Genomic DNA, 24,238 nt, shown 5'->3' with positions numbered 1-24,238 from the left:
TCCCCACATGCTTTGCAGAAAATCAATAATCAACGGCAATTAGCCCTAGAAAAGGGGCCAATAGGCATTTGCACCCATTATTTTACTAATTCAATGGGTCTACCCTGTAAGCATATGATCCGTGAGTTATTGAAGGTTAATCAGCCAATAGGACTCGACAAAATTGATCCTTTTTGGGTTACTCGACCACCCACAGCTGAATATCTCTCAATTCTACCACCTCGGGTCTATCTACAGCCAAAAAAGGAGGAAAAAAAGAGAAAAAGATCAGAGGAAATCACGGAAATATCGGAGATAAAGAGGCCTAAGGCCCCTAGTAAGTGCTCAGGGTGTGGAGAAATAGGGCATACTATCAGAAGTTGCCCTTTGCGGAGAATTTGATTTACTCCTGTACTTATAATTTGATATCGGACGTTGACTATCACATGACTTTAGTCCGAGGATTCCCGATATCTCTTAATTATGTAAGAGGGTAGCTTATGTAACGTGGTGTGGTAGGTAAAATCCGTGGTGCACGGATCACGACCCTTTCAACTATAGTACATTATGTCAGTAGTTATGAGTCAGCTCGATCAGTTGAATAAAGGCAGAGCGCAAACGACACAAACATCGGGGAAAAAGCCGAATGAATCCTCGGAATAACCTTTCTTCCTGTATCACCATTCACCGCCTTGCCACTACTATACCCAATATATGACAACACCGCTGCCCTACGTAATGCCTCCTGTCACTTCATCTTTCAATGTGACAACAGTCATTCGCGACATGATTTTTCTTCTAACTCTTCTTCTGGATCCATTTCCATCGCTCTAATCGTGTCTTGCTTCTTGCCTTTAAAGTCATCCCAACATACAGCTCCGGCTGATCCTGCAATCATCGATGGACTCAGGATCATCCCAGGACCCAGAATCAGAATGGGAATTTTACCAGGCTATGGAGGTGCTGGGGTCGCCCATTAGTGAGCCAGAACGCCTCCAACACACGCAAACCCCGGTTTCTTTACCAGATCTCGTTAGAAGCTCGGCCACGACTGAGCTTCACCCGAGTTACGACAGCGACGAGGATGGATCACTGTTCAAATTGCTCCATTCTGATCTTCGTGACTGGGCCTCGATTTCTGAAAAGAATAAAGGGAACGGTGATTGCTCTCCAACTTTCGAGACCGGCTTGCCCGTACCATCTCAGCGTCGATTAGTGGTCCCTATCCACCAGCAATTCTCTAAAGATGGCTTCTCCACTGGACCTCCTCAGACAGGTCGATCGACACTACAAGTCACCAAATCCACCGTTACGGGTATCTCCACCCTTTCACCTTCGCCTGCAGTCACCATCCTTAAACGGCCTCCGCAGAATACTGATAACAAGATTCCTACCGACTCACACCCCAAAACCCCCGTGAACGCAAACACATGCACCAATCATTCGAAATCCATGCCCATTGCCAACACTAAGCTGAAAAAGAAACCTAAACAAGCCCGCAAGAACGAAATTTCTGAAAGTGGTGCCGAATTTGAGTCAGATCCAAGTGTTTTATTCGACTGCCCCCTCTTTAAAAAATCGAAGGCACTGGCATTTGTTCCGTTGCAAGTCGGCTCGCATGACGTACGCAGTGGAGTTGAAGATACGCCACCCTCTTCATATGAGGACGTCGTCGGTCCGTCTTTGGCTTCGGGCAAAGTCAAGGATAACGATGGCATCTCACTTTCGGGTCCCAGACACATCTATTCGAGACAGAGGGATGGGTTTGCGCAGCGTGTGTCTCTTATCACCATGCTTCTTAACAAATACGATGATTACGCCCAACTTGTCTCCCAAATGGGACGCCCTCAAGTCTTCAGTAACACTGTGGAGTCACGCCCTGTTCATGTCTTCGTTGATATGTCTAATATCTTAGTGGGGTTCCACAATACAGTAAAATACGTGCGAAAAATCCCCCAGCACGTTTCAATCCGTCGCCTTGACATCTCCTTCGCCAACTTGTCTTTAATCATGGAACGTGGCCGGGTTGCCGCCAAGAGAGTCTTGGTTGGTTCAGACCGTGTGCCTTCCATCGACGAAGCCGAGAAACTGGGTTATGAAGCAAATATATTGGACCGCGTCCACAAGATAAAGAACACACCCTCTCGTCCCAGCAAATTTCGCAATCCACCCTCTTTCAAGCGACCTCCTCTTGGTAAGCCTGAAATGGCTGATACCTCTGCAGAACGCTGGGTTGAGCAAGGTGTGGACGAAATTCTGCACCTAAAGATGCTCGAAAGTCTACTTGATACGGATGAGCCGGCCACTATTGTGTTGGCGACTGGAGACGCAGCGAAAGCTGAGTATTCTGCTGGATTCATGCGTATGGTGGAGCGGGCGCTGCAGCGCGGCTGGAACGTCGAGCTGGTCAGCTTCTCGCGTCTTACGAGTTATTCATACAAGAAGAAGGAGTTCCGTAACCAATGGGGCAGTCATTTCCGCATGGTGGAATTGGATCCTTACGTAGACGAACTTCTTGACTTTGAATTGCTTTGAGTTACGTCAGTGAGGATATCACTTATATTCCCTGAAGTTATGAAGTTATCGAGCGCTTGATATTAGCTTAGCATAGATCATTTATCTAGAAATAGGTTATCTGCTGTGAACACTAATATATGACTTCTATCTCCACTATACCAACCTCTTTTCTCGCGGAAAGCATTACCTGTTGTCGACCTATTGTATCTCATTTGCATCTATGTGTCCTGTTTATCTAAGCACTTGTACTTTCAACTCGGCTGGTCGGCAACATCACTGGCTTTTCAGGCCTTCCAACGCCACCTTGAGGGTTGATTGGTCACATAACACCTGATCACTGACATAGTAACAAACAAGAATCTGCTAAGCCAAATGAGGAAATAAGATCGGCAAACATGACAAAACCTACTTGTCATACAACGCCACATCATCTGTCAGACGTGAGTGTGTACTACTCTGATTCGTGGTATGAGCCATGCATCCAAGGTGTAATCCTGCTTAATCCGGAGTCGAAACCTGATAATACAATTGCCAACAGCAAACAATAGACGACGTCATTTGATTGTTTGCTAGGTGTCATGAAAGTTTCCCATAGTTCAGGAGTGTTATAAAAGCATCGTTAACCTCTCCTTTTTTTTTTTCCACACATCAACTACTTCTTCTCAATATCGAAAGTCTATCAAACACTCAAACTTCCATCAATCATCATGTCTGACACCGGTCGCAAAGACTTTACCACTAGTAAGTGAATCTACAAATATCCTGCGAAGTAACTGTAGATCCTAATTAACGTCACTACGCAGAGGCCAAGGAGGAGATCACTCCCGACTCCACCAAGTCCACCCAGGACAAACTCAAGGAGACTGTCACTGATGCCGGTGACCGCGTCAGTCGTGGGCTCCAGTCTGATGACAGCAAGGGCGGTACCCAGGAGGCCTTTGACAAGACCCAGCGTGCTCACGATAACAACAATGGCGGTGCCACCAGCTCCGTGTAAGATTTGCCTCCATCATACGTTCTACATGACCCTTATATACTAATTTCATCTTCCCTCGCAGTGCCGACAAGGTCAAGAACGCTCTTGGCATGGAGAAATAGGTTCTCTAATGGACACCTTTATGAACTTCCCCAGTGACGTCTTGTCAGGGATCTACGCTATTGCTCTTTGATGAGTCTACGATACCATTTGCGTTTTTAGTTTTAGTTTACGCAGACAATCAATGCAGTGGATCTGCCAAACTACATGAAACTTGTGTATTCCCTTTTATATCGTAGCTTGAAGATTACTCGTAAGAACTCATCGTCTTACCAGGCTGCCAAACATTGTATCGCGCTGCCGATTAAGCTGATCTAGTTCCCGCTCAAGTTCCTTGTACCTGGCCCGCGCCCCTGGAATGTCCGTAGGGAGATTATGAAATGCCCTTACTCGCCCTTCCAGTGATTTGACTGTTTCTTGAACCCGAATGACACTCTCTTCTTCCGCCATCAGTTGTTCAATCGTAGGGCCTTGTGGCTGATACCTTTCCAACGAAGCAATGCGATCCTGATACTCCCCAACTTTCGTAGATAGCGTTTTGGTGCCACGGATCCACTCCGAGGTCTGGGCCTGGATGCCCTTGGGCATGCTATAAGTCTGGTCTGACTTGAGCTCTTCCAGGTCAGCTTGAAGGCGAGAAAGCTCCTTCTGCAGGTACAGACGCAGTGTTTCAACCTTGGCTATTTGATCTTGTGCGTCAAAATCCTCTGCCGTCAGCTCCACGATCGACTGACCCAGGTCCTCTGGCTCGGGATTCAGTGTATTGCCCATTACAACCGCTGACTCGGCTAAGTCATCAAGATCGCGCTTCCCTTTGTCGTCTAGACACATTTCCACTTCAGCTAGAATCTCGTTCTTCTGTCGCTCGTGGGGGTCTTTGCGCTCTGCATCCTCCCGGGCCTTGAAGGCCTGGATCGCTTCCTCCCGTGCACGATGCTGGATATTTGCTTCTTCATCTGCCGCGTCATTGGCCGCGGCCAGTGTCAGGAGAACGCGAAGAGTGTCTTCATTTCGTTCGAATTGGGGTGTAGGTTTGGGCGCGTATTTCCGCGCGAGCCATGAATTAACGTACGCCCAGTCCTTAGCTTGCATAGCAGCCTGGCGTGCCTTCGTGGGCGAGGCGAGCGGACTGTCAAAAGAGTCCATTGTGTATTTGAGGGGCTGTCAGTGAGCGAATTGGGGAAATGTTATCTGTTGTTGATGCACGATAAGAGATGGGGCAAAGGCGGTCTACAGTCCAGTGGGCGAGACTGTCCTTTTCCCCACTCAACCTCGACATCGCCAGGAAGTGAGCTACATGCACTTCTCTAAACAATGACAAGTTATTTCGCTGGGCCTGGGTCTGGTCCCAGCAATGGCCACTCCACTTCGTCACCCCTGTCACCTCCAACCCAGCGTTCGAGTGCCTTGTCCACTCGCCTAACTTCCGTCCTGTCTGCTTCCTACGCCGACTCCGATATTCGCGACGCGTTGGAAACTTTGAGTCTTCGGGGAATCCACAACACTGCCGAAACACGGCGTCAGCTTCGACTCGATGTACAGAAGGAAGTGGTGGATAGCAATGCGGAGATCGTCCGTGATTTCGGCATGGTTGCGGCGGTGAGTATACCGAGCGATGTTGAATTAGGCATGGGAACCTAATATTCTATCTGCAATAGCAATTGAAACGAATTGGAAGCGTCATAATTACCCTCAATCAAACATGTGACGAAATGCGCAAACATATCAGTCTGGCCAAGCAAGAAACTACTCCCGTCCTGGAGGAAGCTACGGCGTTGATGGCTCAGAAGAAGGATACCGAAACGAAGCAACGACTACTCGTTGCTTTCGAGAAGCATTTCTTGGTTCCCGAGGAAGATCTCATGGTTCTGAACTCGGCCGAAGAGCCAGTAGATGAACGGTTCTTTGATATTCTCGGGCGCGTCAAGCAAGTTCATCATGATTGTGAGCACCTACTCGGCGGGGAAAACCAGCGATTGGGCCTGGAAGTAATGGAGTTGAGCACCCGCCATCTCAATTCCGCTTACCAGAAGCTATACAAGTGGATCCAAAAGGAGTTCCAATCTTTGAACCTGGAGGACCCTCGGATCAGTAGCTCGATCCGCCGTGCTCTGCGGGTCCTGGCGGAGCGGCCTAGTCTATTCCACAGTTGCCTCGATTTCTTCGCCGAGGCGCGGGACTATGTGCTTGCCGATGCGTTCCATTACGCGCTAACAGACGCCATGTCTGGTGCTAATGGAGCTAGTTCGGGTGATCGCAGTGTCAAACCCATCGAGTTTTCGGCTCATGATCCACTTCGGTATATTGGTGATATGCTCGCGTGGGTTCACTCTACAACCGTCTCTGAAAGGGAAGCTTTGGAAGCGCTGTTTATTGCCGATGGGGAGGAACTCGCTCGGGGCATTCAGGCTGGTTTGAATAGTGAGCCCTGGTCTCGCATTGACGAGGACCAGGAGGTCACTTTCGATGGCCAAAAGGCACTCAGCGATCTAGTCAACCGAGATCTCACTGGCGTTTCTCGTTCCCTACGGCAGAGAGTTGAGCTGGTAATTCAAGGCCATGACGACCCTGTTACCTGCTACAAGGTTGTCAACCTGCTATCTTTCTATCGAACCACCTTCATAAAGTTGGTTGGCCCTAAATCTCAGCTGGTGGACTTGATGCAAAGTCTGGAGAAATTTACACTTGGACACTTTGAGAATTTGATGCGAGAGGAAGTTAGCACTCTGTCAAATGACTCACTGGCCTTGGCTCCACCTCAAGATCTGTCGCCCCCCGAGTTCTTTTTAGATGCATTGGAAGCTTTGGTTTCGCTCATGAAAACGCATGAGGCATCGATCCGCCCTGATGAGCCATCCGACTCGGATGGCGAAAACAAGTTTACCCCTGTCCTTCGAGCTGCTTTCGATCCATATTTGACTCTGGCTCGATCCTCATCTGAGGAGATCGACGATTCTACAGCGCAGACTATCTACCGTACCAACATCCTTCTCGCAGCCCGCGCAACTGTCTCCCCATTCAGCTTTGCCAGTAGCACCCACATGACCCCACTGTCCTCGGCTATATCCACTCTTCGTACCAACCTGCTCGATATTCAGCACCAATTCCTTCTTGACAATTCTGGTTTGCAGGACCTGCTGGATGCCCTAGAGCCTTTCTCCAAATCGGGCAAAGACTCGGAGGCGGACAGTGAGAACGACGATAAACCAGACCAGAAGCCTCACCTTGCAGACCTGACCACCCTCTCTGCTTTCCAACCTGAGGCCCTTGTTACGTCCAGCCAGCAGCTGGATGACTTCCTTCCATCAGCACTCATGGATGCAGCCGACCATCTAAAACGTGTACAGAGTGCCTCCCTCATTCAAAGTGTCACTGAGGATGCCGTTGAGGCTTTTTGCCGTGATTTCGAGTTTGTCGAGGGTATGATTATCGCCGCTGATGAGGCAAGAGGCATGACTCAGGTTAGCTTGGGAACGGGCGAGAGTGTGATTAGCGGACGTAGCGGGAGATCCACTCAAAAGACCAGAGAGGACGAAGAGGAGGATCAGTGGAGTCTGCGATCACTATTCCCTCGCACAACTGGGGAGATCCGTGTTCTGCTGAGTTAAGTACAAGTACTGTACATACAAATTACCCACCCAAACCTCGACAAACTAAGTATGTACAAGTAGTCATTTGGAAACTAATCATATGCATTATTTTTTGCAGTTTCATACATCATTAATTTTACCCCTTGAACTATGCATAGAATAGCTCGCAAAGAGTTCATTCAGACTCAGGCAAATCATCGTCATTAATATCCTCATAAAGCATTTCATTCTGGACCCGCGGCTTGGGACAGTGAATTCTTTCGCCTCCCATCGTACCGGATCGCTTCATCGTCGCATAATCATTACGAGCTGGGCATTATCAACATGTTATCCAATGGATTTGCTATTTAAAGGGAGTGGTTTTATTGGGGTTGCCTCACAATGCCTGTAGCCTCACCATGTCTGTAGCCTCACGTGATATCTACACCGACATTTCCGAGGGCCTCTTCCTCCTACAACTGCCTCACGAGAGTCATTTGATGGCCTCTGCGGGTAGCTCGTAGCTCGTCATCTCTCAGGCAGTCAAGTGTCAATTTTGTCCCTCCCACCTTCCCTCTGTATATAGAATCCACTACAATACAGACACATTGCCTCCCTTCAAGGGAGCGCGGACGGGGCCTATCTGACGCCACGGTCTACGACCGCAGCGACAGGTAACCCGTTGCGGCCAAACTAAACTCTTCTTGCTCCTCTTGACTGTGTGAGGTCACCAATAAATAGATACGTACCAACTTCCCCATTGGAGTTCAGATCGTCTTGGTCAACGAAGGTGTCATAATTTTCTTCGCCATCATCGACGATGATAGGATCCTGGACAACTTGCTTATAGGAGGACATTATAAGTGTAAATCGGGTTTCAATGTGGGTATGTATAAAACAAGAGTTACCCTGTCTGCTGAGGCGCTATTTATACTTGACATTATATAGGTCATGTCTTTTGTCGTCATCGTTACGATGAGGCGAGTGTCAGAGTAGATTCTGGATATCAAATGCTCCCATACCTAGATTCCCATTGGTTCACCACTTTAGCTAACTAGTACTAGTTAGCTTCTAACAGGGCCTAGTCACTTGATCACTGCATCGTGAATGTTAGACCTTCGGCCCGACCCATGCCTTATGCACTGCTAATGTAGTAAATAGTTCAATAGCAGAGGTGAGCATGTTGCCTGACCGAATGTGGACTTGTATATACGGAAAATAGTATTGATCATGAAACTCCGTTCAGCGCCTGGAATTTTCCAAATCCTAAAGCTTTAAAGAGTGACTTCAATCCGGATGTACGTGCATCTATGCTGCAACCCCATTCAGGCCAAAACAACTAGACCGGTTCGGTAGCAGGAACGTATGGCCAGGATCCGCCGGTGCGTCTGAGTGTCGAGTATGCGGGTCTGTGGATATAATCACGATAATTTTATTTCATTTCATATCGCAAATTACTTAAGACAATGTCAAAGCTAACCACCTCTTTCGCCAAACTCCTTGGCCCAGTCTTCATACTTTTTAAGCCCGTCTGGAGAGACACTGGGTCGAATCGAAAAAAGACTTGATTCGAAGTCTTGGAATCTAATCGCCCGAATCTGATCCATGGGTGTATGGAGGAGAGCTTCCCCGAGGTTGCGGAGGGGGCCCATGGCGGCATCTTTGGCTAGGGCCGTTATATCTGAGCCGGAGAAGCCTATGGACGTTTGTTAGATGCCATAATTTATAGATTTGGGGGGTAAGGGGGTTCAAAAGAGGACCGAAGGGTTCTTACCGTCTGTTACATGAACCAAGACCTCGATATCCGCATCATTCAGCTCGTGGTGTTGATGGCTTAGGAGGGTGCGTAATTGCTGCTCACGAACATGGTGTTCCGGTAGGGGAATATACTGCCGACGAACAAATCGGCGGCGTGCAGCTTCATCAATATCCCATGGCATATTGGTTGCAGCCAATACGAGGACACGGCTAGCGTCGCCCTCTTTCTTGTCGCGGGCCGACTGTTCTCGGCCAGCGGCAGCACGTTGAAGGTCTGACCACTGGATCAAAAACTCGGTCTTGGATCGACGAGATGCTTCATTCTCGGAGCCAGAAGACCGCGCAGATAGCAGAGAGTCGATTTCATCGACAAAAATGATTGAGGGGGCAAGAACTTTGGCCAATCCGAATAAAGCGCGCACAAGCTTTTCGCTTTCTCCGTGCCATTTCGACGTGAGGCTGGATGATGATACAGAAAAGAAGGTTGACTTTGACTCAGTGGCGACAGATCGGGCAAGCATTGTTTTACCCGTGCCTGGCGGTCCAAAGAGTAACATGCCTCTTGCGGGCTCTCGCAAACCAGAAAATAGATCAGGACGAAGGAATGGATATACCACTGCTTCTTTAAGCGCTTTCTTCGCAGGTTCCAGCCCAGCAATGTCCTCCCAGTGCACCTCGTCGCCACGTACAACGATATCATTGAGGATCTGTCTTGCCGATTGCAGATCCACGCCTTTTGGTAGTTTATTCAGAATCTTTAGGTAATCATCGTTGTCACCTTCGTCCTCATCCTCTGCGTCGTCTGTGGAACGGTGGCCCGAAGAGTCCTGGTCACTCGACGGCGGAGTCTCTCGTCGCTTGACTGGAGGGAGTTTCCGACGTGTTGCACTGTTACCATTCGCTGGACCGGGCATCGAATTGGCCCCACGCTGAACATTCTCGCTACTTGATGATGGTTGTATAGAAGTAGGTTGCTCAACTTTGGTGACCCGTGGCGCAGATTTCGTCCGCGGAATGCTTCTCGTGGTATTTGTATCTCGATCCTGGCGGGGCGTTGACGGTCTAGAGCTACCCTCCGATCTAGAAGCGGCCGGGGTCGCGCGAGGTGGCGGCTGAAGAGAGGATCTCAAACCCGCGGGCTTAGGTTTGACAGATGGTTTATGAACGGGAGAAGGCGGTGATGTAAAGTCTCTAGGCTCTGGCATTGCCACCGAGACCGATGGAATCGGCCTACGGCTTTCCGAAGCCACGGGCTGGCGGACAGGAAGGTGTGCAGCAGGCCTGGGTGATGACCGGCTCGGTGATGCTGGTTGGGGCTCGCGCCAATGTGCAGCAGGAATTCGATCCGTAGCGGAATCTCTCCGGACGACTTTGTTTCTCGCCATTAAGGGTTCATCCCCAGAGCTAGTCCTTGGCTCCGCATTGGCAGCGCTTCGTGAAGACGCTATGGCGGCCGCATCGCTGACAGCCTTCTCCCCCGACCCAGACCGGAGGGTGCTGCCCCATGCCAGGCCCGCTGCTGTGGAGGCGGCCGGCCGCGACTCCTTCTTCTTAGAATTCACTTTAGATTTTTTGGTCATCTTCTTCCCCTCGGCGGAGCGCAAGGTCGTCAGCATCGGCTTCCGTCGCTCGGGACTGGAACCACGCGACTTTTCCTTCTCCGATGCATTCGAGTTCATCCGCATGGCAGGTGAGCCGGCCGGCGAGAGGCCCGATTGCACAGAGTCGTCGAAATAGGAAACTGACTCGAAGTGATGCTTTGGCGGTGGCGGATGTCGGCCAGGTATGGCGGCCGGTTTGGAGAGATCTGTATAGCCCACAGCTGGGATTGTGCCGCCTGCGATGTACCCGGGGGTGTTGTTGCTGGAGGATGGTTGGGAGAAGCTCAAGGCATGCCTGGCCTTCGTCAAAGTCGCGGCCTTGTCACCGCCGTTTGCCTCGGACGACTCTTTCCGGCTTTCGCGCAAGGCAGACAGTAGGTCGACTCGTTCACGGCACTGAGCCTCCAAGGCTCGGATAGAATCCTGCAATGCCTTTTCGGTTTCGGATTTCGGGGTGTAGGTGGATGATACTCGGCGAGCATTGTGGTGGTAGATAGTCTCGAGGGCGGATCTCCAGGACCTCAATGCTTCCTCTTCGTTGTTCTGATGTCATGAGCAAATGAGCACCCGACCGGGGTCTGGAAAGCTTACCTGTCCCTCGAAATAGACGGCAGTCGAGCATAGAAGATAGCACTCATCGTATGTCTTCTGCATGGAAGACGCGGGCCGTGGGCGCATCATTGGAAAAACACAGGCCCGCACCCATTTCACGCTGGTTTGTGGTGGGGAGAAGTGGAAGCGATGATCTCCCGTTTGTGAGGGGAGGATTTTTCGCGTGACGTCGTCGGGTCCGGCAGTTACTAAATGCGGATGAATATACGAATTGATCTAGTGTTTTATGAACTTGAAGGACATGTAAATCGGATATCCCATCTAGATTCCCGGTGGCACGTTCTATCGGTACATGCAATAAAAATAGAATAAAACAGCTATAGATGCAAGAGATCCCCAAATCAAAATCACCAACGCCAGATTTGAGGTCAAGAAGAGAAAAAAGGTCCGATCTTCAGACCTGCCGACTTCAAATAAACCCCCTTCAACCCTATCTGTACATTGCCTTCGCTTTTGGTATGTGAATAGAAGCTTGCAAAATTCATCCCCATCTTTTTTGTCGGTTTTTTCTTTTTTCTTTTGGTGGGCCTAAGATACACCATTATAAGGTCGGGCGCTGCCCGTAACCTCCAAAGACCCAGAACGGAAATAAATCGTAGACGCATTGTGTCGGGGTCACACACATGCATGATATGGAACAAAAGGAAGGAGGATAAATCATTCGAGTCAAGTCAGGGACTTAATTACTCGAGGTTCTTGAAATAGGCCTTGGCCATCTCATAAGATGTCCAGCAGATCGCTGTGCTGGGCATAGTGGAAATGATCCGGGGTCGCATACCACGAAGGAAGCCGGCCCAACCAAACTGCCGCTTGATGATGGAAGCGGCATTGAAGAGACCCTTGGCAGAACGGATCTCCTCGTTCTCAGCGAGACCACGGGTCTGGAGGAGTGTCTTCACGACATCGAGGGGAGTGGTGAGACCCGCAGCGAAGGCACCGGCAAGACCACCGGCCATGCAGTGGGTGAGCGGGTCATATTCCTGCTTGGGGTTCATGATCTTGGAGAGGGACTCGTAGGCGACGAATTGTGTTGCGGTGAAGGGAACAGTCATGCAAAGGGTGGTAGGGTAGGAGACATAGAAGGCCTGCAGACCCTCGGTGCGGTAAAGAGTTTTGGCGCATTCCATGAGGCTCCTGTGAACGGATCCGTGGACTTGCATCCGTTGCTTGATCACTGTTCTGGTGTTAGTCTTGGGTATAGAGCAGATATTGTTCTCAAGCACTTACCATCGAATGGGTTCATCAGGGCATCACTAGCAATGGTGGCAGACGCACCACTCAGAGCTATTCAAACCAGTCAGTTACTATCCAGCGCCCCTATTTCATTTCCAACGTACCAGCAGCGAGAGGGTGGTGTCCATCATCCACATTACCACCAGCCATCTCCTTCACAATCTCATATGTGCCAAAGTACACCGCGTGTGCCGGACCTGAGCATCCCATAATCAGCCACCACTTTCCAATTTCGCCATCACTAAAAACATACCCGCGCCCACAATCACACTAGAAACACCCTTCCAAAGTGTCCGCCAGCCCTCAATTCGATAGATGGTTGAAACAGCGTTGGTCAATCCAGTGTACAGCCCACCGCTCGAAGGGTGCAGGACTTGCATGCGGGTCTAAGGGAGAAAGCTCGTTAGGAACCAACACCAAAACCTGAAACTGAAAATGAACCATTCAGAATGTACACACCTTGAGCAAGTCGACCGGATACATCACAGAGTGTTCCTAGATCAATCGATCAGTCAAAATTATCCTTCCCCTGTCGCGGCCCGCAGCCCGCCAGTTGAACCTACCGCAATTCCTGCAAAAGCACCCGCGAGCATATTCCGGCCGAGGCCATAGTTTGAAGGGAGCGCCTCATAGCTGCAAATCCAGTCAGCTTACTCCATCATCAGGTTTCGGGCTTGGGGGCTGGGGTGTGAATTTGAATCTCCAGCACATAAATTGTCACCGGCTCAGCCGGGCGGGAAGCGGTAGAAAAAGACACGCAGAGCACAAATCAAGGCCTGCCGATGCATCAATCGTCTCTGGCTAGAGATACCAATGCTATCTCTGTGCTGCGCGTACCCTGCTGTTCCCGTGCGCCCAGTTGAAGAATCAAATCCAAACCCCGAGCCCGAGCCCGAGCCCGCGGAGAAAATCACGGAGTTGCCTACTCGAATTCCAGCTCCTCAACCTTATCGGTGGCCGCCATGGAGCTCCGCTAGCCCAAGGCGCAGCTGGCGCAATAGAAAAGAAAAGAAAAGATTGAAGAGGAGAGAGGACACGCGGTGGCGGTGATGGTGGTGACCGAGGTGTTGGAGAAAAAAGGTTGAGAGGATCCAGATAAAGCGGACTGGGTTCTCCGTGGAAACAGGAACCAGGGGGTCGCGCCTTGTTAAGGATAGAAGTTATCGCCCGTTCTATGAATATGGGGAAAAGTAAAAGAGAAGAAAAGTTTGGGATGAATAATTTCTTTAGACAATCAATGGCGCTAATGAAATTATGTATTTAATGAACTGGGGGAACCGACCCTCGCCGGATTCCACACCGACCTATGAATGTGAAGATTTCAATATCCCTGTAAATGAGAATATACATTATTTTTTAATTCCAATATCCAGCTACTTATATCTGACTTCTTTCAATGCTTTCTTTCAATGCTTTCTTTAAATGCTCTCTTTAAATGTTATGTTTTATAATGTTTTTCATCTTGACTTGCAGCTTATTCAGAAAACAAGGCTAGATCCATCCGATGACGGAGCTTGTATTGTATGTAACAAACAGAGTAAAATACATGGGGTACTTCAATATCCCAGCAAAAAGGTAAGGAAATGCAAGTATCCCCCTGTCTCAACTTGCGTAATATTTATCAATCTGATAAGCCAGTTGAGTTTAATTGCCTTAAATCGGGAACTAGTCCTGGGCAAGCAGCAGAGCCTAAGTGGACCGAATACGGGAACTGTTCGACATTCGAGAAGAGTCGGTATTCCGTTTTTATGGGGAATTGACGATCCTCTGATTTATGCATATCAATGAGTACAGAGTAAGGAAGTCTGTATATGGCCTTACGTCCACATGATTGTCTGCAGATATTAGATTGCTAGATAGTCCCATAATACTTGAATCAATTTGAAAAACTTTTTGGAAATGAATGATTTGTAAATGTCCCCGGTCAGCTAAGTGAGGCCTTAAGGGGGGTGAAACCACGCGACTTGTCTATCCGGCCCTGCCGAGGTCCGGGTGGGCTTCAACCCATACTAAACCAGTCTACGTAAAAAGTGACAATTATTTCTGCGCTACGAAGGCCCCGCATATCCCCTGCAGGGTGCAGAAAAAATGAAGTGTAGGGAGAGGAATGTTGGTACTTTGGTGCCTTGGTACCTCACACTGCAGCCTCGGGGATTTCCAAGCAGAAGAAATATCGGCTTTCCATTATAGCCGAGTGTCGGCTATTTCTGTCTAATGTTCTGCAGAGGGTAAATTGTACCCGGGCTTCCGGTTAAGTTAGTGGATCTTCATTTGGGTCCACTATGGCTTGGCTTGGAGATTGATAAACTATAAGAAATATTGTATACTATAATAGATTGTTTAATTGTCTACTTTACATCCTCCACCTAGGAACTAAGCCATTCACAAAATAAAGCTAATTCATGATTCATTCAATTGTGGCGCCAGGGGTAGGAAAATATAAGAGCTTTCCTTCAGCCTTGATTGGCATCCCCCACCCCTTTGTCTCCTAATAGTACTCCATATTCAATAAGCTGGAGCCATCCATCTCTCGTCCAGCTATTCAAGGTTTCTTGCAGAAACATGGGACTTTAGACATGGAAAACCTTTACATTACGCCACATACTACCTGATACTAGTATCACGCTGACCGCGAAGAGAAAAAGAAATCATGGGCAAAAGAACAAGGACATCTTGATAAAGCTATTGAATACAGGTGCCATGTCTATAGACGGTCAAGATGTGTTTGCTGAGTCATTTCGACGAATCCGGCGAAAGAGAAACCATATTCTCATCTACTCTCGGGACACGCGGAACAGGCCTTCCATCTACACATATTTCTTGTTCCTTAGAACCAGTCAGAAACATAAGTTACAAAATGCATAGAACAAGCGGTTCAAAAGGTATGGACACAAGAAAATTGCACAGAAGCTTTGTGATATCAATTCATAACACTTTGCAGTTTGGACTACTCTCATAACAAATACCGCATATTTATCTGGTCTTTTGACGCTCGATTATTCTCTTAAGAAAGTTGGCTCAAAATATCCACTTGTTGTTCTTTACACAGACTCGTTTCCTGCAGATGGACATGAAGCTCTTGACTCAAGGGTAATCGCGAAACGACATGTGCCATATCTTCTTCCAGCCACACAGAAAGATTTCACCAACGATGTTCGGTTCTACGACTGCTGGAGTAAGCTCACGCCATTCTCGCTCATCGAATATGACCGTGTTGTGCAACTTGATAGTGACATGCTGGTCCTTAAGAATATGGATGAGCTTATGGACATCACTTTGGATGCAGCAGAAATGAAGGGAACGGGAGATCGAGTGTTCGCTGCTAGCCACGCATGTGTCTGCAACCCGCTTAATAAACCTCACTACCCCAAAGACTGGTAAGCAAAAAACCTCTTTTTATCCACGAGTCGTTGGCCTAATTGCTAATTTAGTGCTTTGGAAAAGGGTTCCGGCCAACTGTGCCTACACTATTCAACATGACAGCCCAGACATCGCGCAAACAGCCGGGCCTTCAGCCACAGCAGGCTTAGGGATACCAAATGGTGGCCTTCAGGTTGTGAACCCATCTCAAGGGACCTACGACAAAATTGTTGAACAGCTTTCCTCTTCCTCGACATCTGAATATGATTTCGCTGACCAGTCCCTCCTCGGCGATGTTTTCCGTGGTCGATGGGTCGCGCTACCGTATGTATACAATGCGCTTAAAACCCTACGATGGAAAGGAATCCATGACGCAATATGGCGCGACGAGAGTGTGAAAAATGTACATTATATCCTAAGCCCGAAGCCGTGGGATGAAGGGACAGACGTGCAGAGCCATGATCCATCCCATGTCTGGTGGACATCATTGACAGCGCAAAGGTTAGCAGAGGAACAACAGAGAGGCCTCGCAGACGGTTTTTAAGCCTTACCAACTCCAAATCCTCCACTCAATCGTGTCACATGCATGAATAACATGTGAATTTTCCTAAATGCAAAAAAAAAAAAAAATTGAATCGCTTCTAGCCATGATTATGTACCTCCTTGTGGCAAGGCAGTTTGTAGGTAGATGGTCTATACAGTATATGTACAGTGTCTGAGAATGAAACGCCAATCAAGTTAAATATATGCTGGACCATCAGCCACAGGACTTTTGTCTCCTTGTGGAAAACCGGCAGAAATCAATCCAACATCATCTGTATTCCAGAGGTAGAGACCAAGACCCGAGTTTAATACCACGGAGAGCGTGGACGTAGGGCTTTGTGATATCCAGTGTAACTATCACAGGGGCAATCAAACTTGAATTTGAGTCTGAGAGTAGTCCTGTCTCTGACTGTAATCCCATGGAGAACCGCCTGTGGAACCTCCCAGTCCAATATCCTGGAGTCCAATGACCAAGTCCCCTCCTGCGAACGTCCCAATGGGTGTGAAGGGTTGGGCTAAGATCCGTCCCCGTGATTCGATTCTTATCGTAGCCTCCCAGCCGTAATCCTGGAATACCGAGATCTGTTGATCCGATATGTATTCCATAAGAATAGGAAGGAGTTTTCGGGTCGCAGTCGCGTACAGAAAGCTGCCAATGAACATCATGGTATATTCCCAAATATGGGTTAATGAAGTCCCATGGATAAAATACCAGCCTGGTTGGGATAGTTGAGACCATTTGGATATGTTTGGTAGCCGTCAGTAAAGCCAGTCAGGCTAACATTTGAGACATCTGAGTCAAGCCCGAGATAGTACTGTCGTAGAAGACGCTTCGGACACACCATCCCGTCAGTAAATTAGCATCCCATTCTTTCCATGCTGCCGAGTCTGGCGCTTCAAAACCATCGAAAGATGAGCCATTACGATTGTATAAACCAGCATCATCAGCGTAACATGTTGTCAATGAAGAAGATCACGATGTCTAGTTATCACAGATGGTCGACCAAAGAATGGTGCTGGACCAAAGTCCACCCGATAGTTTCAATTTGAAAATATGAAGCGTACGTGTAACGTGATCGGGGTCTTTGCTGACCGGGGATAGGCATCAGGGCTCAAACATTCGCGCTGGCGCTAACGTGGCCAAACACAAACCACGCATTTCCATTGGTAGTTTAAAGAAGCCCCGGTCTGACTCCCAGCGCTTAGCATGTCGTGTTTCCACTACCATCGAGGGTGAGTCCAGCTGTGCAGTCGCCACCCCTCACCCTCATGTGATTGCCTTGATGATTTGGGGCTCTTCCGGCAGGCTCGTTTACAGCCAAATCTGACATCTATGCTCGCCTCTATGCTGTCTATCTAGCTTCAGCGAAGATGTTGGCGCTAGCTCCAAATAGCGGCCGTCAACTACAGCGCCCAGTGCTGCTTGCATCGTTTGTACTGGTCACAATCCTCTTGTCCATGTATCATTCTTTGCTTCGAATGTCAAGTTGTGGATTTCAGCCGACGGGCACACTTGTCGCTGCTAGTGAGGAGAAGAAGGCTCTGAGTCTTCCTGGTGAATACTCTGTCATTCCTAATGAACCGGCATTTTGTGCAAATCGGTTTGGAACGACATTCCTCAATAATCTTCGTGATTCGGCGACGCAGTACTGCAATCAGTCATCCACTCTAACCTGCTTTCATACTCGGACTGTGAGCGACCGATGGGATTCGTTCTGCTTTGGGAAGGGGGCCAGATATGACCCCAATGAAGATAAATTTCACCTGAAGTGCGACCTGGTCCAAAAAGCAGAGCCCGACTTGAAACAAATAGTGTTCGAACACGCCCCAAGTTTCCCAAACTTCGATGAACTTAAGAAGTACTGGTATGACACCGGTCCACCCGTAGTCTTCAATGGCTGGGTTCAAATGGACAGTGAAGCCGATTCACCCCTGGAAAAGACCGATAGTTATACAATATTGGTCAAGCGGGAAGGTGCCACCAACCATTGGCATTCATTAATGGAGATATATTCAATGACCCTCAGTATGGATGTTCTACAAATCACACCTCAATCGACAGATTCCACTCCATTCTACGACGCCAAACGCGATGCGCCGAACACACGAGTAGTCATTGTCGACAACCACCCGGATGGGCCATATTATGACATGTGGTCACTCCTCACAAAGAAGCCAGCTCTCCGTTCCAAAGATCTTCCTGACAACACAACCTTTGACAACATCATTATACCACTTGCTGGTGCTGGAAACACACTCTGGCAGGGTGACTGGGAAGTCAACTCTTGTGAAAAGTCGGCCCTTTTAAATACGTTTGCCAATCGGGTACTATCTATGTACGGGTTGAATGACACCGAGCCGCGACACAATGAGAAAATCACGTTTACATTCATCAACCGAGCTTCTGGGCGAAAACTCGTCAATCAAACGCAATATTTGAAGCGGCTCCAGGAGGAATACCCTCTGGTCAAGGTTCAATCAATTGATTTTGCCGCAATATCCTACAAAGATCAATTACAGATCATTCAAGAATCAGATATACTGGCCGGTGTCCACGGGGCAGGTCTCACACACGGCATCTTCCTGCCTCCTGGGTCAGCTATGGTGGAAATCCTACCACCTGGGTTAAATCACAAGGGCTTCCGCAATGTTGCTTCCCTGCGGGGTCATAACTACTTCAGCACGCATGCGTCGGAACCACCTTCAGTCCACGAGGGAGACTGGCACTCTGAGGATGTTTACCTGGATGTTGAGCGATTTACCTCTGTGATGAATGTAGCTATCAAGGCAATGTACAACAAAGGCATGCGAAGCTATGATGTTTGAACTTAGTCTTGGAGGCCTGGAGTTTTCTGTTCTCGCTTTATTCTGTCATGTAGCTTGCGCTCTCTAGATGAAGTTCGTATTTGATACAATGTGAAACATTTCAGAGGTTTTTAAGGGTTGACTCGATGAAATCATGCACGTGGGGCGAAGAAACTTGTTTGATGACTAGGAAGTATTGCCATAAATATCTCACCACCTGAGAATCTTGGCATCTGTACAATATTCTAGATCGACCCGATCTATATCTCCCACCAATGACACCAGGTGATTTAGCGCTTTTATTTCATGTAACTAAAGGACACTTAAATATTAAGCTGGACCTATTCTGTATTGCCCTTCGATCTAGCCAAGGTATTTATTAGTATACAGCATCTGAGTTTTCTTTGAAAAATAATATCTGCGGGATTTGAACCCATATGATGATTCAAAGTCATATGCTCAATCAAATTTCCAGTCACGACTACGTAATACTAGAAAAGTCATTACTTTTCCTACTACTCCCCTCTTTAATTATGTATCTATTTGTTAAGGCCTAATACATCAATCACGTCTATTATATATTGACTTAGCCGCCTATTTAAAACATTATATCAAGGAGTTATACTCCATAAAACAAATTAAACCAATATTTTGCCCTATCTACCCGGTTTTTGGTGGAACCAGAAAATCTAATAATAAATCATATTAGCTGACGTAATTAGTATGTGGGGTCAACTTAAGCGCCTAGTGGGGCGCCAGGGTACTGTAGATCAAATCAGTACGGAGAATCCGATATCCTCCTCGACGATGAAGCAAAACAAGAGAGGTCTCATCATTTAGATCACATTCTTCCAATGTTCAAGTTCCCAGTGTTGGTGTGCAAGACACCAAGATAGTCGTTTATTCCTCATCCTCTGTGTCAAGCCAGGCTTCCGAGTCGGTTTTGTCTTCCGTAGACCGGCTTTCCGGAAGATTCTCCAGATTGTCATTGCAGAGATATCGTTGCCCTCGGAGCTAAGCCCACTAGGAATACCAGCACATATTTTTTCCCGTCCATAACGGTAAAAATGGTCAAAACGTACTTTTGAAAGAACCTTTTGCTCTGTCTCAGGTGTCTGTTTCGTCGGGCGTCCAGAGCGAGGGGCATCGGCAACGTAAGCATCACAGATTGCAGCAGGCCGCAGATTCGGATCGAAACCACGCTCACATGCGCGCGCGTAGATATAATTTATCGTACGTATGGAGATGTTTGTCGGCTCAGAAACCTCCGCTGTCGTCTTGCCGTTAGCTTTGAGGGCTACAACATATGCCCTAGTAGCAATATCGGTCGGCATGGTGGAAAGGAATGACAGGTAAGAAGGATTTTACGAGGGGTTTCAGGGGTTGAGGGTTGACTGGGTATGTGGGAAAACGACACTAGTAGATGATCATTTACGCTAAGACCTTTGCAGGAAAGAACTTTTGAGATGGACCTCCGTATATGATAACTGTATTGTTTCAACTTATCATCCGAACAACTTGATGTGGCTTTGTTGTTTGTATGCAACAGATCTACTTCTGGCCTTGTAAACAAGCGGGGTGGGTGACTGTAGCAACTCTAGCACCTCATACAAACCTGAAGCTAACGGAAGTTGTACGCTACAAGACCTTAGTACTATGCTATATGGATATCAAAAGTAAGGATGATAAAGAAAAAAAAGAAAAGAACTGGAAGCTCACACAAGGATCAACCCTCGTTTTCTTTAGACCCGTACTTTCTCCATTAGCGGACGCCACCCTACGATGACAGCACACACACTGAGTAGGTACTGGATAAAGACAATAGACGTGGTTGCCACTACACTATGTCGGGAGCGCAGATAATAACTATCACTTATTTTTCGATATCGCGGACCTCTTATTCTGGACCACTTTCTTCCCACATGTCAGAACTCGACGTCTTATGTCTTTGCTTGGGACTAGGGTGTGATCTCAAGTCTCTAGTTCTAGTTCAAAAGTTCAAGGTCTATTGTACGAGTGAGTAGAATTTTGAACTGTAGCAGACTTTATTGAACAACTATGACTGAATGCAGAAGAAAAACTCGCTATTTGCACATGTGGCTATGAAAGTATAAGGACTGCTGTCTTGCCATGGGAAACCTAGCACAAAAAAATCGTCACAACACCGCAGCGCCGCAGCCTCAGAAAATAGGGGATTCGAAAGAGCAGATGATCTTCAGGTCAAGATGGAGAGGTTGAAACCCCGGTGCCTGGTAGACCGAAGAGGCAGGAAGTCATTCACGTCGTCAAGGTTGATTGGGGTGGATTACCACTCGAGATTGAACGACCATTCACCTTTGTCATGTTAGTATGCATATTGATATGAAAGAAATGCATCAACTGGGACTCACCATTTCTAAGGTTCTCGGCAGTGTCACTTAACAAGATAACTCGACGCTTGTTGCAGTATGCCGTTTTATCCAAAATATCAACCTTCAGCTCCGCCAGCTCCGACACGGGCTTCTCGAACATCTCACTCAGACTCTCGACCGCCATTTCCAGGTCCTTCTGGTTGTCTTCAAAGATCTCGGTAAGATTGTTCCGGGCAAGGTAAAAGGCAAAGGCGTACGTCCACTTCAAGGTCTGCCGACATTGTTGCAGAGCTTGTGAGGCGGTGTCGAGGAACTGGACTTCGATCCAGGATAGGCCCGACTGCGACTGCAGGCTGGTCATCTTCTTTTCTGTCTTGAGATACAAGTCCTTGTCCAGCTTGGCGGACTGCTCGTGATTGGCGTATCGATTGTAGTAATGCAAGTACCTCTCCAAAGATTGGCGTGATTTGGCTTGAGCACCCCGCGCTTCCGCACCGGACTTTTCCTCGTATCGGCTGCAGTTGTACCAGCTAGTGCCATGTTCAGACCAGAGACCCATACACATCCAGCAGAACTCATGCTTGCATTTGCGGCACGTCATGTGGTTGCAGCCGCCGTTCTTTTCGATCGTGGACTGACACTTGGGACACTCTTTGGTGTTGGCGGAAATCCAGTTGGCCGTTTCAGAGTCATCCTCGCACTTTTGCAACCACATCTTGACCAGTGCGCAGGGAGTGGGTTGATGGTCGGTGATAGTGCAGCCGAAACAGAACTCATGTTTGCAGTAACAGCGAACTGTCGGCACGATGCGACGAAGCTCTCGAGCCTTGACAGGACAGTCGATCGCATACTCGCAGTTGGGAGCTGGACACCATCGCAGGTTATCCTTATTATCCACGTAGGTCCGTGTAAGAAGCGTACGGTATCTAGCAGATTGTTAGCGAACTTGTTATCCATCAGCAACGAGAATAGTGACTCACCGGTCCTTAAGGTCGTCTGTCACCAGCAAGTCTAGCGACTTCGAGTCCACAATCCGGTGACAGTTATCCCCCGGACACTCGATCCGAGCTGCCTCACCTTCTTCCTTGATCTTGCCAGCCAGGTATTGTCGGTAGCAGTCGACACAAAACCGGTGCCCGCAGCGCATCGCATATGTCTCAAGATCCGGCCCATCTTCACAACAAATATCACACACGAAACCAGGGACCACCTCCGTCTTCGCAGTGCCTTCGAAGTTCGTTCCCAGTCCAGCTTCTTCTAATGTTTCCTCTGGGTGTTCCATATACCCCTCGATTAACTTCTCCTGCTTCCATCGTCCGAACCGCAACAGGATAGCTGCCGACTCTGGGGGCAGGCCAAGGATAGCGGAAACCTCGTTAATCTGCACCATCTGCTCGCGCTCGATATCCGCTGGATCTAAAACTTTAAACTCGACTTCATATGGTTTCCGTTTCTGCTTGATCAGATCTTTGTCGTCCGAAAAGCCGGTGTCGAGATCGCCGAAGTCAACTGCATTCGTCGCGAGAACAAAGGGTTAGTCACCAAACAAGGGCAGGGAAAGGGAACAGAGGGCATGGGAAGCATCACATACCTTCTCCTAGACTTTCATCATCACTGCCTTGTGTGTCGAGAAAATCATCGCCACTTGACACATCGCTCATGAAATCATCGTCAGAATCCATGCTGCCCGTTGTCGTCGCGGGCGTCGCGATTTCCCTCTTCTTGTGACAAACCAGACTCTTCCCCGAATTACCAGACTCAGGAGACTGTGAGGTAACAGGGAGGGTGGAGCGGTTGTTGTCGGTGTTGGTGGTCCTGGTGCTCCGATCGGAAGCAGTGGCGTTCCGTCCGTGGGCAGCCTTGGTGGCGGATTTGGGGAGAGGCTGGTTGTCGTCCGCAATCGCCGCCTCGGCCGCCTTTCTCTTCCGCGTAGAGGGAGGCGTGATGAAAAGGGGGGCGGCAGATTGCCGGCGGGGTTGGAGGGGGGGGAGAAAGCGGGTTTTAATAGAGACTCTTTTGGTTGGAGCCACAACGTCACTGGGAAAAATCGCTTGATTGCTCGGAGGGGGACGGAGTGGGGAAAGGGAACGATCGAGCGGAACCGCCGATTACTGTATCCAGTGTAGTCATCCAGTGTTTAGCTTTTTCCCTTGAACTGAAACTGGAAATGGAACTGGAACTGGAGGAACTTTTGTTGTGTTTGTTTCTTCTTACTTATCTGACCTTTTAGGCTGCAATTACTGCCTTGACGCTGCAAGGAAATACAGATCACGTTGTCTCAGAAACTGGATCCTTCGGGTTTAAGGAGTGGATTGGATTTTACTACTTAATCATGGTCTGATTTGTCTGCTTATGTCAAAGAAACTTTGAAAGATCGAATCATCACCAGATCGGTGTTGCTTTCATTATAATCAATCAGTCATACTTTTCCAAGACACAAGTCTATGCCCGTTCTCAAATTGAGACAATGTTTTGCTTATTACGTTTTCAAAGCTGTCAAGCTTTGGGAAGACCTGATGACCGGTCAGGATGAAGTAGAACAAAACCATACTCATGTTAGTACAGAGACTCTAACGACCCACCGATCTACAGATGGGGAACAGTGGATCTCCTTGTTTATATTCGGTCAAATAATTCAGCTGATTAGTTGAAGAACGGAAGGTATGGAAATCTGACGTTGACCTAACTCTCAAATCGGGTCTATCCTGATCTTCAAGGTTGCTTTCCCTATTCTACCACCTCATGATAGATGACTTGAACACAACTCCAAACCCCTGACATGAAAGGATCAGCCCGGAATTTCCAAAAAAAAAGGTTCAGGGGAAGCTTTCGACCCCGAAATCAACAAATCCCATAGAGTCAGTTTTGTCATCT

General features: G+C 48.2%; 11 protein-coding genes across 11 annotated transcripts; 5 read left to right on the top strand and 6 right to left on the bottom strand.

Annotated features, from left to right (window-relative positions):
• Nucleotides 1-879: 879 nt before the first annotated feature.
• Nucleotides 880-2,514, top strand: N7520_001013 (NYN domain-containing protein; the record flags this gene model as incomplete). Its single annotated transcript, XM_057134948.1, has 1 exon — nt 880-2,514. One exon carries the CDS (start codon nt 880-882, stop codon nt 2,512-2,514), a length of 1,635 nt encoding a protein of 544 aa, XP_057000884.1.
• A 689-nt stretch (nt 2,515-3,203) lies between these two features.
• N7520_001012 (heat shock 9/12 family protein) lies at nt 3,204-3,594 on the top strand (the record flags this gene model as incomplete). The annotated part of the gene is made up of 3 exons (XM_057134947.1): nt 3,204-3,237; nt 3,300-3,489; nt 3,555-3,594. 3 exons carry the CDS (start codon nt 3,204-3,206, stop codon nt 3,592-3,594), a joined length of 264 nt encoding a protein of 87 aa, XP_057000883.1.
• Nucleotides 3,595-3,793: 199 nt separating this feature from the next.
• N7520_001011 (uncharacterized protein) lies at nt 3,794-4,678 on the bottom strand (the record flags this gene model as incomplete). The annotated part of the gene is made up of 1 exon (XM_057134946.1): nt 3,794-4,678. One exon carries the CDS (start codon nt 4,676-4,678, stop codon nt 3,794-3,796), a length of 885 nt encoding a protein of 294 aa, XP_057000882.1.
• Nucleotides 4,679-4,846: 168 nt separating this feature from the next.
• cog6 (Golgi transport complex subunit COG6) lies at nt 4,847-7,140 on the top strand (the record flags this gene model as incomplete). The annotated part of the gene is made up of 2 exons (XM_057134945.1): nt 4,847-5,131; nt 5,191-7,140. 2 exons carry the CDS (start codon nt 4,847-4,849, stop codon nt 7,138-7,140), a joined length of 2,235 nt encoding a protein of 744 aa, XP_057000881.1.
• Nucleotides 7,141-8,576: 1,436 nt separating this feature from the next.
• N7520_001009 (uncharacterized protein) lies at nt 8,577-11,141 on the bottom strand (the record flags this gene model as incomplete). Its single annotated transcript, XM_057134944.1, has 3 exons — nt 8,577-8,797; nt 8,876-11,003; nt 11,052-11,141. The coding sequence occupies 3 exons, from the start codon at nt 11,139-11,141 to the stop codon at nt 8,577-8,579; spliced, it is 2,439 nt and encodes an 812-aa protein (XP_057000880.1).
• A 614-nt stretch (nt 11,142-11,755) lies between these two features.
• On the bottom strand, nt 11,756-13,269 carry mrsA (putative mitochondrial carrier protein; the record flags this gene model as incomplete). The annotated part of the gene is made up of 7 exons (XM_057134943.1): nt 11,756-12,246; nt 12,300-12,356; nt 12,410-12,502; nt 12,559-12,691; nt 12,765-12,800; nt 12,869-12,938; nt 13,232-13,269. The coding sequence occupies 7 exons, from the start codon at nt 13,267-13,269 to the stop codon at nt 11,756-11,758; spliced, it is 918 nt and encodes a 305-aa protein (XP_057000879.1).
• A 1,893-nt stretch (nt 13,270-15,162) lies between these two features.
• On the top strand, nt 15,163-16,209 carry N7520_001007 (glycosyltransferase family 8 protein; the record flags this gene model as incomplete). The annotated part of the gene is made up of 3 exons (XM_057134942.1): nt 15,163-15,187; nt 15,247-15,682; nt 15,750-16,209. 3 exons carry the CDS (start codon nt 15,163-15,165, stop codon nt 16,207-16,209), a joined length of 921 nt encoding a protein of 306 aa, XP_057000878.1.
• Nucleotides 16,210-16,577: 368 nt separating this feature from the next.
• Nucleotides 16,578-16,871, bottom strand: N7520_001006 (uncharacterized protein; the record flags this gene model as incomplete). Its single annotated transcript, XM_057134941.1, has 1 exon — nt 16,578-16,871. One exon carries the CDS (start codon nt 16,869-16,871, stop codon nt 16,578-16,580), a length of 294 nt encoding a protein of 97 aa, XP_057000877.1.
• An 816-nt stretch (nt 16,872-17,687) lies between these two features.
• N7520_001005 (DUF563 domain protein) lies at nt 17,688-19,034 on the top strand (the record flags this gene model as incomplete). The annotated part of the gene is made up of 1 exon (XM_057134940.1): nt 17,688-19,034. The coding sequence occupies one exon, from the start codon at nt 17,688-17,690 to the stop codon at nt 19,032-19,034; it is 1,347 nt and encodes a 448-aa protein (XP_057000876.1).
• An 815-nt stretch (nt 19,035-19,849) lies between these two features.
• On the bottom strand, nt 19,850-20,347 carry N7520_001004 (uncharacterized protein; the record flags this gene model as incomplete). The annotated part of the gene is made up of 1 exon (XM_057134939.1): nt 19,850-20,347. One exon carries the CDS (start codon nt 20,345-20,347, stop codon nt 19,850-19,852), a length of 498 nt encoding a protein of 165 aa, XP_057000875.1.
• A 943-nt stretch (nt 20,348-21,290) lies between these two features.
• On the bottom strand, nt 21,291-23,494 carry N7520_001003 (uncharacterized protein; the record flags this gene model as incomplete). Its single annotated transcript, XM_057134938.1, has 4 exons — nt 21,291-22,290; nt 22,345-22,873; nt 22,956-23,401; nt 23,454-23,494. The coding sequence occupies 4 exons, from the start codon at nt 23,492-23,494 to the stop codon at nt 21,291-21,293; spliced, it is 2,016 nt and encodes a 671-aa protein (XP_057000874.1).
• Nucleotides 23,495-24,238: the final 744 nt, after the last annotated feature.

The sequence above is a fragment of the Penicillium odoratum genome, assembly GCF_028828045.1.
Source record: "Penicillium odoratum strain IBT 22623 chromosome Unknown utg000001l_segment0_segment0, whole genome shotgun sequence".
In the NCBI taxonomy this organism is placed as follows: domain Eukaryota; kingdom Fungi; phylum Ascomycota; class Eurotiomycetes; order Eurotiales; family Aspergillaceae; genus Penicillium; species Penicillium odoratum.
Note: the sequence above shows the minus strand (reverse complement) of the source record. Positions and strands in the feature narration are given on the sequence as shown.